The sequence below is a fragment of the Onychomys torridus genome, chromosome 5 (assembly GCF_903995425.1).
Source record: "Onychomys torridus chromosome 5, mOncTor1.1, whole genome shotgun sequence".
In the NCBI taxonomy this organism is placed as follows: domain Eukaryota; kingdom Metazoa; phylum Chordata; class Mammalia; order Rodentia; family Cricetidae; genus Onychomys; species Onychomys torridus.
The window spans coordinates 50,253,603-50,270,575 of NC_050447.1; the positions used below are offsets into that span (position 1 = coordinate 50,253,603).

The 16,973-nt window shown below is 56.4% G+C and overlaps 1 protein-coding gene across 1 annotated transcript; it reads left to right on the top strand.

Moving 5' to 3' along the window:
• The first annotated feature begins 3,631 nt into the window (after window positions 1–3,631).
• Window positions 3,632–16,208, top strand: Znf469 (zinc finger protein 469). The gene has a single exon (XM_036186892.1). It carries the CDS (start codon window positions 3,632–3,634, stop codon window positions 15,011–15,013), a length of 11,382 nt encoding a protein of 3,793 aa, XP_036042785.1. The 3' UTR covers window positions 15,014–16,208.
• Window positions 16,209–16,973: the final 765 nt, after the last annotated feature.

Genomic DNA, 16,973 nt, shown 5'->3' on the forward strand with positions numbered 1-16,973 from the left:
CAAGGAAGGCCCCAATGTTCCCACTGTGTCATCTTGGGCAAGTCACAGACCTCTGTGAACCCTTATTTCTGTCATCTATAGCTGTTTGTTGTCTATCTTTACAGTAACCTGGAAGCCATGAATCAACCACACCTCATGCCTGCCTGGCACAGCATCTGGTGCAGGTATAGACTAGTGGATGAAGGATGAACAGATAGATGATGGACTGATGGATGGATGGATGGATGATGGGTAGATGGATGGTAGATGCATAGATGATGGATGGATGGATGGATGGATGAATCAGATGATGGATAGATGGGTGGGTAGATGGATGATGGATGGATGGATGGATGAATCAGATGATGGATAGATGGGTGGGTAGATGGATGATGGATGGTGGATGGATGGATGGATGGATGGATGGATGGATGGATGGATGGATGATGGATGGGTGGGCAGATGGATGGATGGATGGATGATGGATGGTGGGTGGATGGATGATGGTGAATGGGTGGATCGATGGTGGGTGGATGGATGATAGCTGATGGATGGTGGGTGAGTGGATAGAGTTCTGTGTGGCCCCCCAGCCAGCCTCCACCTCTCCCAGCCTCTGCTGCTTAGAAAAAGGCCTCAGTCAAGCCCATAGAGGAACTGAGGAGCTGTGAGGAAGCATGTGTCCCTCTTAAACATGTACCACCATGCAGCTCTCGGTTGGCACTTCAGCAACAGCAGTCTGAGAGAGGTTCTTAGGGCCTGGGCATCTCTAGGACCAGGAATGTATGTGCAGCTGGTGTCCCACAAGGTTGAAACCCAGTGCTCTTGGTGGTCACAGTCTCATTAGAGACCTCGGCTGAAGCCAGGCCCACTACCTAGGTGGTTCCTCACATGGAAGGCCTCAGCTCTTTGCCATGGTTTCTTTCCAGACTCTATGTCATTCCCCAAGTGTGCAGTCAGAGAGCTGGGGCGTGGCCTGCATAGGAGAGTCCAGTACCGTCACTGCCACCAGGATCTGTCCCTTAGTAAGTTGCTATGTTTAGGCTACAGGGATGAGGTCAAAGGACACCTGACTATTACTTTTTTTTACATTTATGTATTTCGTTTGTTATTTGGGGGGAGGAGCACATGCCACAGTACACGTGTGAAGGTCAGGGGACAACTTTTGTAGAAGTTCTCTCCTTCCACCATGTGGGTCACAGGAATCAAACTTGAGTTATCAGGCATGGTGGCAAGTGCCATGACTTGATCAGCCATCTTGGCAGCACCTGTCTATATTCAAGACGACACGGGCAGCATCTCTCCAAATTAGGAGTCCCGCAAGCTGCCCCTTCAGGTCTCCTTGACTACCTGCAGAGGCCAAAGTAAGAGGCTGCTCAGCATCTCTGAGGGATCTGGACCTGGAGGCAGGCAGGTGGGGGGAAACTAATGAGATCTTTCTGTGGAGTGCCCTGGGGTAGGTGAGCACCAGGGCTCACATGCAGTGACAGCAAGCGAGGGGCGGAGGCATGCTCAGGAGCAGAGCATGCTGGTGGGAATGCTCATTTCGAGACCTGCTCTTGGGGGCTGACAAGTGGTTTGCAGCCATGGCCTTGGTCAGGCTAGAAGCCTCAGGTCTGACAGCTCTGGGGATGCACAGTAGCGAGAGTGTAGCTGTGCCAGAATGGCTTGGAGCACCCTCACCACCAGTGGGGCTGTCATTTGCTCTCTCTGCTTCAAGACACATTGGAGAGAAGCAGTAAGCTCCCTTAGGGCTCCCCTGCCACGTAGGAACAAGCAAGGATCCTCTGGAGGAGACAGAGCACCCCAAATTCTAACACACTGTCCCCTCTCTTTGCAGCCAAGAAGGTCCTGTTCCTCAGGCAGTTGTTCAGAAACCCAGTGAGGGGCTCCAGATCCCCAGGTATGTGATGAGCCTAGCTATAGTGCATATGGGGAACCATATCCCCGACTGGAGGAGGTGCCTTGTCCCTGAGGCTCCCTCCACCCCAGCACACCACTCTTGTCTCCTGCCCAGACAATCATTGAGGATGCCACCTGGCTGGCCTTCTCCTGAGCCAGGCCATCTGACAGGCAGTGTGAAACCATAGCTCTGAGCAGGGTAGATGGCAGCATCACCTGGGACCCCTGGACCTAGCAGACCAGCTCTGACAGCTCCTGGAGTATGTAGTGGCTAGGGCACAGCTGTGGTAGACTGGCCCGCACCACCTACCCACCAATTGACTCAGTTATGCCCTAGGATGCCTTCCTGAAGCCAAGAGGTTCACTAGGAGCCCCACCTCCTCCTCAGCCCCCAACAAGGACTCCTGTTCTTAGATGGGAGTGCCACTCATCAGGTAGGGGCTTCATGGAGGACCCTGAAGCTTATGGCTGCTTATGTCCCCTGCCACCTAGTCCCTGGGAGTTTCTGGACCCCAGTGATATGGTTGAGTTCTGGAAAAGACTGGGAGGTACCCCTTTGGAGGGTCCACTCCCTTCACTAGTGGTGAGGCCTTGGGAAAGTTGCCTGGGTTCCTCACCCATAGTCAGAGGTGACAGAAGCAATTCTGTCTGAGCCCCTGTGAGGACTAAGGAGTCACATTCAGCAGTGAGGTGCTGGGTTTTGTTTTGGTTGTTGTTGTTGGTGGTGGTGGTGGGGTTTTTTGTTGTTGTTGTTGTTGTTTTTGTTTTTTTTGGTTTTGGTTTTGGTTTTTTGTTTTGTTTTGGTTTGGTTTGGTTTGGTTTGGTTTGGTTTTTTGAGACAGGGTTTCTCTGTGTAGCTGTGCACCTTTCCTTGGAGACCAGGCTGGCCTCGAACTCACAGAGATCCTCCTGTCTCTGCCTCCTGAGTGCTGGGATTAAAGGCGTGCGCCACCACCGCCCAGCCTTGAGGTGCTGGTTTTAACACCATCAGCCCCATTGCATAACCAGTCAATGAACAATTCTTTCCCAAAGACCCAGTTGCCCATCACAGTGAAGACCAGAAAAGGGAAGGAGGCCTTCCTCCAGGTAGGTAGGCTGGAGAGGAACCTAGATGTGGTAGATGAAGTCCTGTGTTGTCCCATCCTGTTCCCCCAACCCCAACCAAATCTACCCTGCTCTCTGGTCTTCTGTGGTTGCTTCCCGACATGAGTGGTATACTGCCCACTGCTGGTGGACACTGGAACTCCATCTACCCTGAAAATGTGGGACAGGCCATGTTCTAAATTAGTGGGGCTTTTCCTGCCCAGCAGGTAGCTATTGGGACTCCTCTGCAGAGGCAAGTGGTCTTCTCTGATATTCAGACCCCTCTCCCTTTCCCATTTCTCCCTCCACTTTCCACCATACCTCCCTAATACCCCATTTGTCAGGCTCCATTTGTCAGGGACCCTGCTCTCTGAGCCTGTCACCCTCTTTTCTAAGACAGGGGCTTCTGTGACAGCCACACAAGTGATTGCTGCTTCTGACCTAGACGCAGTCTCCATAGGAGGCTTCCAAGTCCAGCATGGGCTCCCTGTCTCCCCACCAAGATCCAGCCACCATGAACTCATTTGTGTCCTTTCCTTGCAGGCTCCACACAGGAACATGAGCATAGGCTTCCCTGAGCCCCACCAGGGGGTGAGGATGGCCTCCCAGCCCATTACCTGGGATCCTCCGCCAACCACTGCCTCCTCCTAGCACCCGGGACAGTGGGGCCATGCCAGGAGAGCGGCCCCCAACTCTGCCCAGAGACTTGCAGCCCTGCCAAGTTGCCAGCGGCCTGGGGTGCCCCTCTCAGCACCCGCTCAAGGACCACAGCTCTGCCAGCAGGACCACCCAGGACATGAGAGATGAAAGCAACAAGGCCCAGGCCCAGTGTTCCCTTGAAGCCCGGCTAAGTCTGGCCAAAGAGGTGAAGCCAGAGGACCAGCTACTGAGAACACAGGCCCCAGCAGGACAGAGCTCTGTACAAGCTTACTCATGGCTGGCCAGCAGGATGGAGAGCAGTCGCCCACAGCTCCACGACCTAAGCACTTCAAGGATCAGATGCATCCTGGATGAGCCACCTAAGGACCTACAGCATGAAGGCCCCCAGGTGTCGGAGACCAAGGCTTCTCGGGTCCAAAAGACCAGAGCCCGCCGCAGGCCCAGCATCCCAAGGGCCGAGGCCCTGCCCTCCCCAGAAGAGAATGGCTCCCAAAGGTGCTTTCAGGAGGCCCCTTCCAGCTTTACCTCCACCAACTGTACCTCACCAAGTGCCACCCCTGGGCCCTTGCCCCAGAGGGCCCCCCAGAGAAGTGGCACCAGCCCCCATAGGCCTGCTTCTGGCCCTAACGTCCAGGCCATTGGGACCAACTCCTGGCCTCCTGCTGCTGAAAACAGCTTCCCAGGTGCTAATTTTGGGGTCCCCTCTGCAGAGCCCAAGCCCTTCCCTGAAGGCAACCGGCCTAGCAGCCCCCAGGGGGTCTCTGTTCCCTACCCCTTCCCCATAGAAATGGCCCAACATGAACAAGCAGCTGAGACAGTGTTGTACACCTTCCACCAGCCCCTGGCAGCATGGACTGAGGAGGCCCTGGATACGAACCCTGCCTACCCATCCCTGCCATGCAACCCAGGCCAGTCGGGGGGAGTCAACACTCCCAGTGATCTTGGAGGTGCCCTCTCCCCACCCGGTGCTGCTCACTTGGTCCCTAGTCCCTTCCATGACAGTTTGCACAAGAGCCTGACCAAAGGCCTTCCTGAAGGGCCCTCTCCAATTCATGATGGGCTGGGGAGTCCCCAGGGTCCCCCAAATCCTCCACCTCAGAGGCACTTTCCGGGGCAAGGGTATGGAGTTAATGGGGTGGGTACCAGCCCAATGCCTCTGGACACAGAGCTGCCTGCCCCTGGGCCACTACCCACCCATCTGCCCCAGTTGTGGGATTCCTCAGCAGCTTCTTACCCCACATCCACCCTAAACCCGGCAGTTGCTGCCAGACCTGCCTTCTTTGAAGGCCAGCAGCTCTGCCTTCCCCAAAGTCCCCCCCTGCCCTGGTCCCCGGTGCTTACAACCCCTGGGCCAAATTCCCACCAAATGGGGGTGCTGAGCCGACTGACATTCCCCAGGGGGTCTTCTGAGTGGCAGGGGGACAGCCAGGGAGCCCTGGGTGCTTTGAATACAATCCCCAGGCCTGGGGAGACGCTGTCAGCTCTCAGGAGCAGCCCAGGTCAGCCAAGCAGTTCCCCGAGGTTGCTAGCCTATGGTGGGCTAAAGGACCCTGGGACCCAGCCCCTGTTCTTTGGGGGAACCCAATCCCAGGTGTCACCTCAAGGGGCCCTCAGCCTGCCCCCACCCAGGGTGATGGGAGCCTCTCCTAGTGAGTCCCCTCTTCCCTCCCCTGCCACCAACACAGCCAGCAGCAGTACCTGTTCATCCCTGTCACCACCATCCAGTAGCCCAGCCAACCCCAGCTCTGAGGACAGCCAGCAACCTGGACCCCTCAGGTCCTCAGCCTTCTTCCTGCCCCCCACCCACTCCCAGGAGACCAGCAGCCCCTTCCCTTCCCCAGAGCCCACACACACCATCCCCACATGTTACCAGTCAGAGTCGGCCAAAGTCTTCCCTCTCCCCACAGAGGGGCCAGGAGCTGAGGATGCCTTCAAGAGCCTGGAGGGAGCCCCATTTCCCCACAAGAGCCCCTCACTGGGCAGAGACAGGTTGCAGGGATTTCCTCCAGAGCCACCACCATACTCTGCCCAGCACTTTTCCCTGAGCAGCGCCAGCCTGGACCAGCTAGATGTACTGCTGACCTGCAGACAGTGTGATCGGAACTATAGCAGCCTGGCAGCCTTCCTGGAACACCGACCATTCTGCAGCCTGCTGCTAGCCAAGACCAAGGATGGCTCAGTACAGCCCCCAGGGCTCTCCACACCCACCACCACCTCAAAGGCACCCACCGATGCACACTCAGGCTTGCTTGAACACAACCAGGCTGCCCCCTTCCTGCTAACCAGAGATGATCAGGGGGACAGCAAGGATGACTCCCTGAGAACAAGCTTCCTGCCCACCGGCCTGGCTGTTACCCCCTTCCCACTCCCCACCTCAGACCTTGACATGGAAGATGATGCCAAGCTGGACAGGCTTATCACCGAGGCACTCAATGGCATGGAGTACCAGTCAGACAACCCTGAGATAGACAGCAGCTTCATTGATGTCTTTGCTGATGAGGAGCCTTCAGGCTCCAGGGGGCCCAGTGCTGGGCATTCTCTCAACACACAGGTGGGAGCAACTCCCAAGAATGCTATCCAGCCCCAACTCCCATCCAGAGTTGTCATATCAGAACCCCAAGCTCCCTGCACTGGAGACAGGGGCTGCCCAGCCCGAAACAGGCCCAAAACCCGCTCCCTGGGCTTGGCATCTGCAGAAGCAGATGCAACCACCCTGGTCAGGCAGCAGAGGAGAGGGAAGCAATTCAAGTTGTTTCGGAAAGAGCCAGGTGTGACCAAGGGTACTAACAACTCTGCCAGAGCCATCTGCCTAAGGCCAAGGAAGAAGGGCCACAGTGCTGAGCGGCCCCGGCCCCAGGACCGTAGAAGCCAGGCTCGCAAGGTCTATGCTCATGCAGACCACAGCATCCCTAGAGCCACCTCTAAAGAGACCAGGAGCTCCAAGCACTTGCAACTGCCTTCTGGGAAGGACCCCAGGAAAAGGAGGGGGCGAGGCGGCTCCTGGAGCAAGGAGCTCATCCACAAGATAGTACAGCAGAAAAACAGGTGCCACAGGCGGCAGACACCACGTGGCCAGGTCTCCCATGACTCTCTGTTACCTGCAAGACCACCTAGCACCCAGAAGGGCAGGCTTAAGGGGCAAGACTGTGCCTCTGAATCTGAGGAAGAGGGTGATGCGCAACAGCAGGATGCGGGGGTTCCCATCCAAGACTGTTCCCGCCACAGCCGCCACCGGTGGCGCCAAGGCAAGAAGAGAAAGAAAGAAGATTTGGCCCAGGACCCAAGAAAGGTTGTGAGGCAGGAGGCTGGTGAAAATGAGGGCTCCCTGACTCCAAAGAGAACACCCAGCCTCTTGCAGAGCTTGGATGCCAGAGAAGTCCCTGTGGAAAGAGGCCCTGAGCAGACTGATCACCCCACAGTATCCCCAAAGCATCCTCCACAGGTCCTCATCACCACCAAGACTCAAAAGGAAAATCATGCAGTTCTGGGCTTCCCTGAGGAGGTCAATGTTGCTGCTGAGTTACACCGTGACACCACAGAACTCAAAGAGAGGTCCAGTTCTCTAGCTAGCTGTGGTGGGGAGAGCCCCAGACCCACCGCTTCAGTCCCACCACAGGCTGGCAGCCCCTGGCCATCGGGAAGCCACCCTGAAACACTATCAGGAAAGAGCATGCCAGCACCAGATGCAGGCTCTCTGCTGGATACTTCTGGGTACATGCAGTGCCCCAGTTTGCACACTAGAGAAGACTCCTCTTCTTCCCAGCCTGGAGGGTGCCTGGCACCCATTGATAAGGTGGCAGATGCTTTCCACACTGAATCTAGAATCCCGGCCTTCAAGAACTCTGGTTCTGGTTGTGACCCTGACCACTGTGACAAACACTCTATAGAGTGTCCAGCTGCCGAAGGAGGACCCCTGCCTAACAGTGACACCCCCTGTGAACTGTTCCTTGGATCCAAGGAGCTAGCTAACTGCTTCCCTGAAGATTTGTGCTCTAAGCCTTTAACTACGGACACATTGCCTGCCCCCAGCTGCTACCTTGGCCAGGATAGTATGGAGACTCTTGAGTCAACACCACCAAAGAATCCACCCTACCCAGTTGAAACAGACCCAGGCAAGGTGCATTCACCACTGACCTTGGAGTCCACATCCCTGTTTGCAGGGCTGCCTGAGGATGGATTTGACCCACCGCTCTACGACAGCTTGTCTGCAAACAGGGTCACCCACGTACCACTGGTGTGTGCTGACCCTCTCCCTAAGAAACCTCTGACAGACCCCCTGTACCCCTCATTCTTGCTGCTGGAGGAAGTGTCTCCAGTGCTGCCTGGCCCCTTTCCTGGCCTCTCCAAGGGAAAAGCACTCAGCAAGAAGTGTCCCTTTGAACAGACGACGACGGTACCTCCCAGCCCTCCTCCTGTGCCTGAAAAGGGAAGCGACTGTAGTGTTACCCCTATGAGCAATCTGTGCGAGGATGAACTAGAGATCAAGAGGTTGGTAACTGAATTAGAAAGCCAACTACAGGGGCAAGGGAGTACACAGGGGGCCTTGGGAGGGCCTGAGGAAGCTGCACATGAAGGTAGGATGGACTCAAGCCCAAGGCAGGCCTCCCTGCTGCCCACACCTCAGGCCACCTCACCCCACAGAGACATCCTCTCAGCAGCCAACCTTACAGGTCTTGAAGGATCAAGTTCACAGCAGGAAGGGGCCCTTGGGAACCCCCCAAAACAGTGGTCCTACATAGCCTCCTGCCACACAAGCAAAGCAGCATCTCCCCCGGGTACCCAAGAAGACCCTGGTCCTGGGGCTCCTCTCTGTCCTGCAGGTTTCAGCCTCAGTTTTCAGACAGTGCCAGAGGCCCACATCTCCAACCCAGACAGGCAGGACCCCCTAAGTGACCATCTGCCTGACTCCAGCAAGCAACAGGCACTCTTGCTACATGCTGAGAGTTTAGCCAAGTATAGTCCAAACCATGAGCTTTTGTTTTCTAAAAATAGTGAAGCTTCTGGGACACAGGAGAATGTCTCACTGCTGCTTCCCAGTGAACATACAAGAGGGCATTCTCCAGACCCATGTGAGACCCAAGAGCCCTGCCCAGGTTCCTCTGCACCAGAAGGATTCAACAGCCCCAATGCCTATCTGGCCCTAGAGCCCAACTCGATGCTTAAAAGTGATGAGGGTGTCCCCTCCCCTCCAAGTGCTAGTCCCAGCCACGACTCTAAGGAACACCTTGAGGGCCAAGCAGGGAGTCCCATAGGAACTATGCTTACCAACCCCATTGCAAAGGATCCTGGCTTCACGGGTGAGTCTGTACTTGCAGGGGCCTCTCCACTATCCACCTTCCAGAGTGACAAGGCTTGGTCCCATTCCATGCCAGATCCTTCTTGGGTGGCCAGTGCCCCCCTTGGACAGAGGCCCCAGGAACCAGCCTGCTGCTCCTTTCCTCTGCTCCAGGTCCTGGATGCTAGAGCCAAAAGTGAAGACAATACCCAAGGCCTTCAGCCTGGGGACCCCTTGGAGGCCAGTGTGAAAAGGGACTCATCAGGGGCTATAAAGATGTCAGCTCTAGCTACAGACATCCGAAAGCAGCTGAGGTCCAAGGCAGATGGACATCTGGGCTCACCAGGTCAATCTGAAAAGACCAAGGGCCGAGGTCAAGCTAACAGACGTCGGCCAAATAACCGGAGGAGCCTGGGGAACCCAGACACACTCACCAAGGTCAGGGCCCATTTGGAAGTTAGGCCGGCCAGGAGCAGAGGGGCACGTCAGGGGAACAGAGCAGCCCGGGGCTTTAGGAGGCAAGCACTGCCCTCCACAAGCCCCACCCACCCTGATGGCACAGCCTCGGTTTCCATCCTGACTGCATTCCCTCTCCAGATGGGGCCTGCACAGAGAAGCCCAGAGAGGGCATCCAGCCCCCAGCTGCTGTTTAGCCAGGAGAGTCCAGCCCCTTCCAATAGGGACCTGGCTACTTGTGCCCTCTCAGCCATCTCCCTAGCCACACCTACTCCCGATGACCTTAAGCCCCTACCCCAGGAAGATCCTGGGGCCAAAGTCAAGCCTGTTGGGCCACCAGCAAATTCCTCCTATAGAGACCTACCCAGCCCCTACCATCAGCCAGCCTATCCTGTCTTGGCACCTCTGGGACAGGGTAGTCATGGCCAAGCCACCAAAGATGTTGGGCCCCTAACTCCTACATCACTGACAACAAGCCACTGTGGCTCTGAAGAGGCTTTATCCCACCACTCACTTTTGGGAACCAGCAGTCCCAAAGACCCTCCCTCGGGCACACTTGGCCCCATCGGTTTCTCAGACCCTGTAATGCTTGACAGGGACAGCCCCAAAGGCATCACAGTAAGAACATTAGAAGAGTCTGGAAAAGAGGAGCTGAGGACATCTCCTGCCCATGCCACTGCTCCTCCCCCAGGGGGTCCCAGCTCCCCCAAAATAACCATCAAAGCTGCCCCCCTGACCAGCATTCCCACCAAAGATGACCTAGATTCAGATGAGAGACCGGAGGTGCCAGACCCCCACTGCATGGGAATCCCACCTCTCAGCAGCCCAGAAAGGACATATTTCGAGGACCCTTTCTTAGGGCCCCAGAGCAGCACACCCTGCCCTGGCCACAGGGAAAGCCACAGCATTATAGCTGTGCCCACAGACCTCGCCATCCTGGGGACTACAGAACCAGACTCTCAGATCTGCCAAGAAGATGAGGCAGCAGCCAGTATGGAGGATCAGGACAACCCAAGAACACCCAGAGCAAGACGCTGTGATGTGACCAAGGTACCCAGAGCCAGTGCCCGAAGAGTGCCTATAGGACTCCACTTGACCCTGGCAGCCTCTCTGAGCTGCACAGCCACTGACTTCAGGTCCAAATCTCAACACTGCATTGGTGCCTCTCATCGTTCTCCTCAGAAAGGCCCCTTCAGTCCCCAAGAGTCGAAACGGAGGCCCCGAGGCTTGAAGAAGAAGCCAGTGCCTACAGAGAAGACCCCAGCTGGGCTACCCATGACCTGCGAACTCTGTTCAGCTTCTTTCCTCTCCAGAGCAGGCCTAAGCCGGCACAAAGCCAGGAAGCACCGGCCACAAAAGGAGGCTAGCTCCCAGCTGAGCCCCATGATCCCGCCAGCTTGCCAGCCTCCAGATTCCGTGACCCAAGTATGCCAGACCCCTGGGAAGAAAACCTGCAAGGCGCTTGGGAAAGGGAGACCAAGTCACTCACCCCTGGGTCCTGGCCACTCTTCTGGGCCACCTTCCCTCCAGGCTTCTACAACACCAGAGGCCACCATGGGTCCTGAGAGGTTGAAGGTGACTAGTGAGAAATCTGAGGGACCCAGGACAACAGACAGTCCTCTCAACCAGCAGCCACACACCCCAGGCCTGACTGAACAAGGAAAGGGTACAAAGATTCCAGCCTCAAAGCCTAGAAGACAGGATGGGTGGCAAGAAGACCAGCTCCTTCCCAACCAGGGAGAAATGAGAGGCCAGAGACGAGGTAGAGAGCCTGCTGATTCCCCCAGCCATTCAGAGAGAAAATCCAACAGGAAAGGGGGAAAGCTGAGAATGAGGAGGGAGAAGCGCGGTCCTGGAGATACTGCCCAGGTGACTTCAGACAGGGACTTCTCAGATCCATCAGCCTCCTGTGGTGATCATCTCATCCCTCTGAGCTTCTCGCCTAAGGGAGAATCCCCCACAGTAGGGCCCAGAGTTCTGGGAGATGCTGCAGACATGGACACAGGGCCCCTGTGTACAGAAGAGATGCCAGTACAGAAGACCCCCCAAGAGTGGCGAATCTGTCAAGGCTTGATAGAGGGGGAACATCCAGTGGAACAGAAGGCAGCCTGGGCACAATGGTTCTGGGGACCAGGAGAGGCCGGGGCACTGGCTATTAGTGGAGAACCATCCCAGGCTGTTGAGAGCCAGCCTGCAGAGGACAGCAGTGGAGCCGAAGGTAGGTCAGATGGAGGCATTGGGAAGGGGACATCCGATTTGCCTGACAGCACACACAGTCTTGAAGTGGACAGCGCCATCAGCAACTGCCCCCGGGGTCCTATCAGTGGCCCAGAAACCCAGAGTGGAGTTCTGGAGTCCAAGGGCACCACTCCTGAAGCCCCCAGCCCAGGTCAAAGGGAGCCTCCAAACTTGTTTGATGATGAGACATCCTTCTCTCAGCTCTTCCCCATGGATGGCCGCCTTACTCAAAAGAAGAACCTACGTGTCTACGGGAAGCGTTGCAAAGGACCAAAGCACCCACCACCAAAGGAGCCCAGCACTGAGGTGGTAGCCAATGCCTCACTCTTCTCCACACGCCTGCCCACAGATCTCAGTGACTCAGGCTCTCTCTGCCTGTCCCGTGAGGAAGAGGACCTGTGGGATGATGAAGCCATGAGTTTGCCTGAGTCTCTCCTCCTAGATGGGCTCCTGAGTAGTAAGGCACCTGGCCTTGACCCCTGGACCCCCAGCTTCAGCCTGTGGGCCCTGGAGTCCAACAGGGAGGCCGGCTATATGGAGGAGGCGCCTTCCTGCTTCAACGAGAACCTGGATGAGTGGTCCGAGGCCATCCCCCAGCTGCACATGGTCCCAGCAGCCTGGCGAGACCTGGAGCTGTGTAGCCCTGCCTGTGAAACACCCTCTTCCCTTGGAGACATGAGCCCGGAGCCCCCTAACCTAGAAAGAGAACATGATGTTAGGCTTCCCGGAAATGCCAGCCTGCCCCCGCTTTACATTAAAGACTTTGAGGTGCTTGGCACCCAGCTAGACTTACAAGATCTGTGCTTTCTAGGACCCTGTGATGACCTTGCTGACCTCCCCAACCCAGGTATCTTAGATTTCCAGGGCACAGCAAATTCACAGGGGCCTCCAAACAAAAGAATGGAGGAAGCTGCCAGGGCCAGAGGAGCCAAAGGTAGAGACCGGCCAGTGAAGGGCAGGAGGGCCTCTCACAAGTGCAAGGTATGTTTCCAGCGCTTCCACAGCCTGGGTGAGCTGGATCTACACAAGCTGGCACACAGCCCCTCCCCACCCCCCACTTGCTACATGTGCGTGGAGCGCAGGTTCAGCTCCCGGGAGCTTCTTCGGGAGCACCTGTGGGAGAAGCATGTGCAGGGCAAGGCAGGGCCATGGGCCTGCGGCATGTGCCTGAAGGAAGTGGCCGATGTCTGGATGTACAACCAGCACCTGCGGGAGCATGCAGCCCGCTTCGCCCGAAATGGACAGGCACGGCGAGCCCTGGGAGACCTGCCAGGGTGCTTGGAAGAGGAGAGCACTCTCACACACTTCCTGAACAGCATTGTGGAGCAAACACCTAAAGCCCAGAGGACCAAGCACTCAATTGGCAAGGCCAGCAGGGAGGCATCTGAGCAGGAAGGAGAAGCAGGGAAGAAAATCCCAAGGAGGAGGGTGAAGCACAAGGTGCCCGCCTCAGTCACTCCCAGCCAAGATGGTGCCTTGCCATCCGCTCTGACCGGCAGCTCTATCATCTGCTCTGGCTCTGCCAAGACGCCCCCAACCCCATCCCCAGACCCTTGGTCCCACAGTGAGTCTCTGCTCCAAGCGGTCCCAGTGCATGAGGACTGCAAGGACCTATCCCGGGACTGCCACCACTGTGGAAAGCAATTCCCCAAGCCCTTCAAGCTGCAGCGCCACCTGGCGGTGCACAGCCTACAGCGCGTCTACCTGTGTCCCCAGTGCCCACAGGTCTACCCTGAGCACTGGGAGCTGAGGGTGCACCTGGGCCTGACCCACGGGGTGAAAGAGGAGAGGGAACTACCACACATGCCTCTCTATGCCTGTGAGCTCTGCGCCAATGTCATGCACGTCATCAGGAGGTCCTTTGTCTGCAGCTCCTGCAACTACACCTTTGCCAAGAAGGAGCAGTTTGACAGACACATGGACAAGCACCTGAGGAGCGGCCAGCCCCCCTTTGCACTCAGAAGTGTTAGGCGGCCAGGGGTTCCTGGGAGGAAGACCCAGGTCCCCCAGGATGTGCTACCCAGCAAGCAGCACAGGGTGGTGGCGTCCTCCAGCCCCTCTAAGCCCAGCACTGACAGAGTCCTATCCACAAGCAGCCCTACTCCAAGTGATGGCTGCCTCCCTGCACTACCCCTGATCTGTTCAGAGACAGCACCTAGCCCCAGCCTGGACCAGCCCAGTTCTCAAGAGAGGCCTGTGGACCAGGCAGACCACTCACTGAAGGGGAACAACCCACCATTGAATGGCCAGGACCTTCCACCTCCGTCTCTGTCTCCTTTCTCGGCTGCCTCAGCAGAAGGTGCAGGTGGCTGTAAGCTGGACGGAGCCCCGGAGAAAGTAGAAAATGAGGCTTCCTTAGGCAGCATTGAGCCACGTAAATGGCAAACTCCCCCAAGCGAAAAGAAAGCCCTTCACCTGTTCTCGGGAAAACACAGGAGCCCAGGCACCCGAGGCAAGTGTGCCCCTGGCTATTCCCCGGGAGACCCCTCCAAGCTCCAGAAGGAGAGGCTAATGATCACGCACCACATAGTACCTGAGGGGAGAATAGAGGTTCCCTCCCAGAAGGGAAATGCCACCAAACCAGGGGCCTGCTTGAGTTCTTCCAAGCACAGATCAGCAGCGCCCCCCAGCAAAGCACTGAAGCTATCAGCACCACCAAGAAAACCTATAGGGATGGGGACCCCAGCATCTGGAGAGCTGGCCCAGAGTCCTGAGGATAAGGTAAAACCCAGCACTTCTAAAGCTAAACTGAGACCCAACTCTCAGGGCACTGAGGGTCTACAGTCTGGTACTCAGACAGGGGGTGGCAGCCAGCCCCAGCCAACCAGTGGGCAGCTCCAGAGCGAGATGGCCTCGACCCCCACTGAGCCCAGCTGTCCTAGCTGGGGGAGCTCCACCCCTGAGCAGCCCCCACCTCAAACCCACACCAAGGGCAGTGCCAGGGGCCCCAGAGAAGCTGATCATCAGGGGGTCCAAGTGCATTCAAGTCCCAGGGAGAAAAGAGAAAACAATGAGAAAAAGAGAATGGGTCAGGCCCTGGGACTGGCCAGGCATGGAAGCCTGGGAAGCATGGGGAGAGCCCCCTCAGCCCCTGACAAGTCATCCAGGGCCCCTCGGAAGCAAGCAACTCCCAGTCAAGTTCTCCCTGATAAGCCCAGACCCGGTAACCAGAGCGGCAGGACAAGGCCACAGCCGCCATCACAGAAGAAAGGGGACCTGGGCCACACTTCTGAAAAGGACCCATTCCCCCAGGCAAGACCCCTGTCCAGACCCTACAAAAGGGTCAGAGCTGTCTATGGTGTTGAACACATGGAGCCCCGAGACCACCGGACTGCAGAGGCCCAGAGCGACCTCCTCAGCCAGCTGTTTGGGCAGAAACTGACCAGCTTCAAAATCCCTCTAAAGAAAGACAATTCCCAGTAACTACAAGAGCGGATGCCTGGGAGCCCAGCTGATGGGCTCCTGTCTGGCCTTCGGAGTGAGAGGCAGCCAGTTTGAGACCACTCTGTCTGCTTCTCTGCCCCCGACTTCCCACAGATTCTCCACCAGATTAGAGAGCTCATTGTGCTGTTGCAAACAGGGCTTTGTGCTGGAAGGCGAAGGTTGAGGGAAGGACCAGACTCACCCACCCCACTCCCCCGGACATCACGCACCTGCTTTCTTGGTACCAAGTACTTGAAGAAAGCAGCTCACAACCCATCACTGCCACCATGTCCTGTTGGCCAGGTGCCTTGGGCTGTCAAACTCGTATTTGAAGGTTTGCACAAGGTCCCCCATCGCCTAGCAGGAAAGCACAGTGAGGCAGTCAGCCAAACAGTGACAGCTGCATTGTCTTGCTGCTGTTGCTAAGATTCCAAAGTGACCTTAGAAGTCACATGGGAGAGGACCATGTTCTCTACTTGGGCCATTTCTGAGCCACCTGGTCCTTGAGAGCGCGACAGGACCATCCTCCCAACCACAAAGTCATGCTGGCCTCCAACTGCACTGCAGATGTTTCCAGCACCTTGCCCCCAGGGACTGGGCTCCAAGAGGGAATGCAGAGAAAGCAGCACCTTGGCCAGTGCCCAATGGATCCCTCAGCCGTATGGCCCCTTCTGAGTGCCTTCCTCCCCTATGGGGCTCTGTCTCTAGGTCCCAGAAAGCCTGATCCAAAGGTTCTGGTGCTATTCCCTTGCTGTAATGTGAATACAAGCTCCCTAGTCTTATTTGAAACACGGGATAATTAAGGTGGGGAGACCTAGCCAGGGAGGCTACAGCCCAGGTATTGAGCCTCACAGGTCTCCCTTGTTGAGCTCCGGTCCCAGGGTCCCAGCAGTGAAGGGACCCTCGAGGCTGGGCTGTGGGTGTGGTTTGTGCACTGGCATGAGCCTGCCTACTACACACCTGCCAATATAGCGTTGTGTATCAAAATGGGCAGGAGGAGACGCTTCCCCTTTCTCCTAGGGAGTCTTAGAGATTCCTGGCTTGTTTGGTTGTGTAGTTTTTAGCTTGGGTGCAATGTGAGTGTCAAAAGGTTTTATTTTGGCATTTTAAACAAGACCAAACCAGGCCCGAACGGCCTCCGTAAAAGGTGCTGGGGTCTTTCAGAATGCCTCTTTCCAATGGATAAAGACGTGGGCAGGGGGCCCCTGAGGTCGTACTGTTAAAGTCACAGCTAATTCGTCTTTTCAAATATATTCCCACTATTTTCGCAGAAACCTCTTGTCTCTGTGGTATCTGTCCTTGCTCCTGCTTCTCCCTGGAGCCCATATGTGGCTCGGGAAGCATTTGCTTTGATGGTCATTTCCCAGGGCCACTGTACACTATGGACCAAACCAAAGTTGTGGGGACACGTAAAGCAGGACCCAAGAGGGACTGAGGGGGGATAGGAATCCTCTAAGATGGATTTAGGAAAACAGAGAAGTGTGGATAGGGTGGTATAAACAGAAGCAGGGAGGGGCAGGGAAGGGGTTTGACCATACAGGGCCCTCACTAGTAGTGTTTGGGCTGGTGATGCTCAGCGGAGTGGCTTGCATGGTCTGAGTCTTAGAAAAGGTTTGAAGGGCTCCAGAATGGAGACCCAGGGAACCAACAAGATCCACTGTTCTGCCCTGACCTTCATCTCAGCAGGGTTCACCTAGGACGAGGTTGAGTTACTGGTCAGATGTCACAGACTGGTGGAACTCTGCTCTCTCACACACCCTTAGGGCCTGACTTTGAGGACAGATTCCTGGAGACATAGGCTTGACATGAGCAAGCCTAACCCTGTCCATGCATGCCATCCTGTGACACCCCTAGACACACAGAGGGCATAACCCCAGCCTGACCACCAGGTGGCAGCATCCACCCAACCAGGGAGCCTGGCTTGCCACCTGAGCACAAAGGCAGCCCTCAGGAACCTAGT

Bases quoted from the DNA above. Each gene is read 5' to 3' on its own strand.
- Znf469 (XM_036186892.1), top strand. From the start codon at position 3,632: ATGCCAGGAGAGCGGCCCCCAACTCTGCCCAGAGACTTGCAGCCCTGC.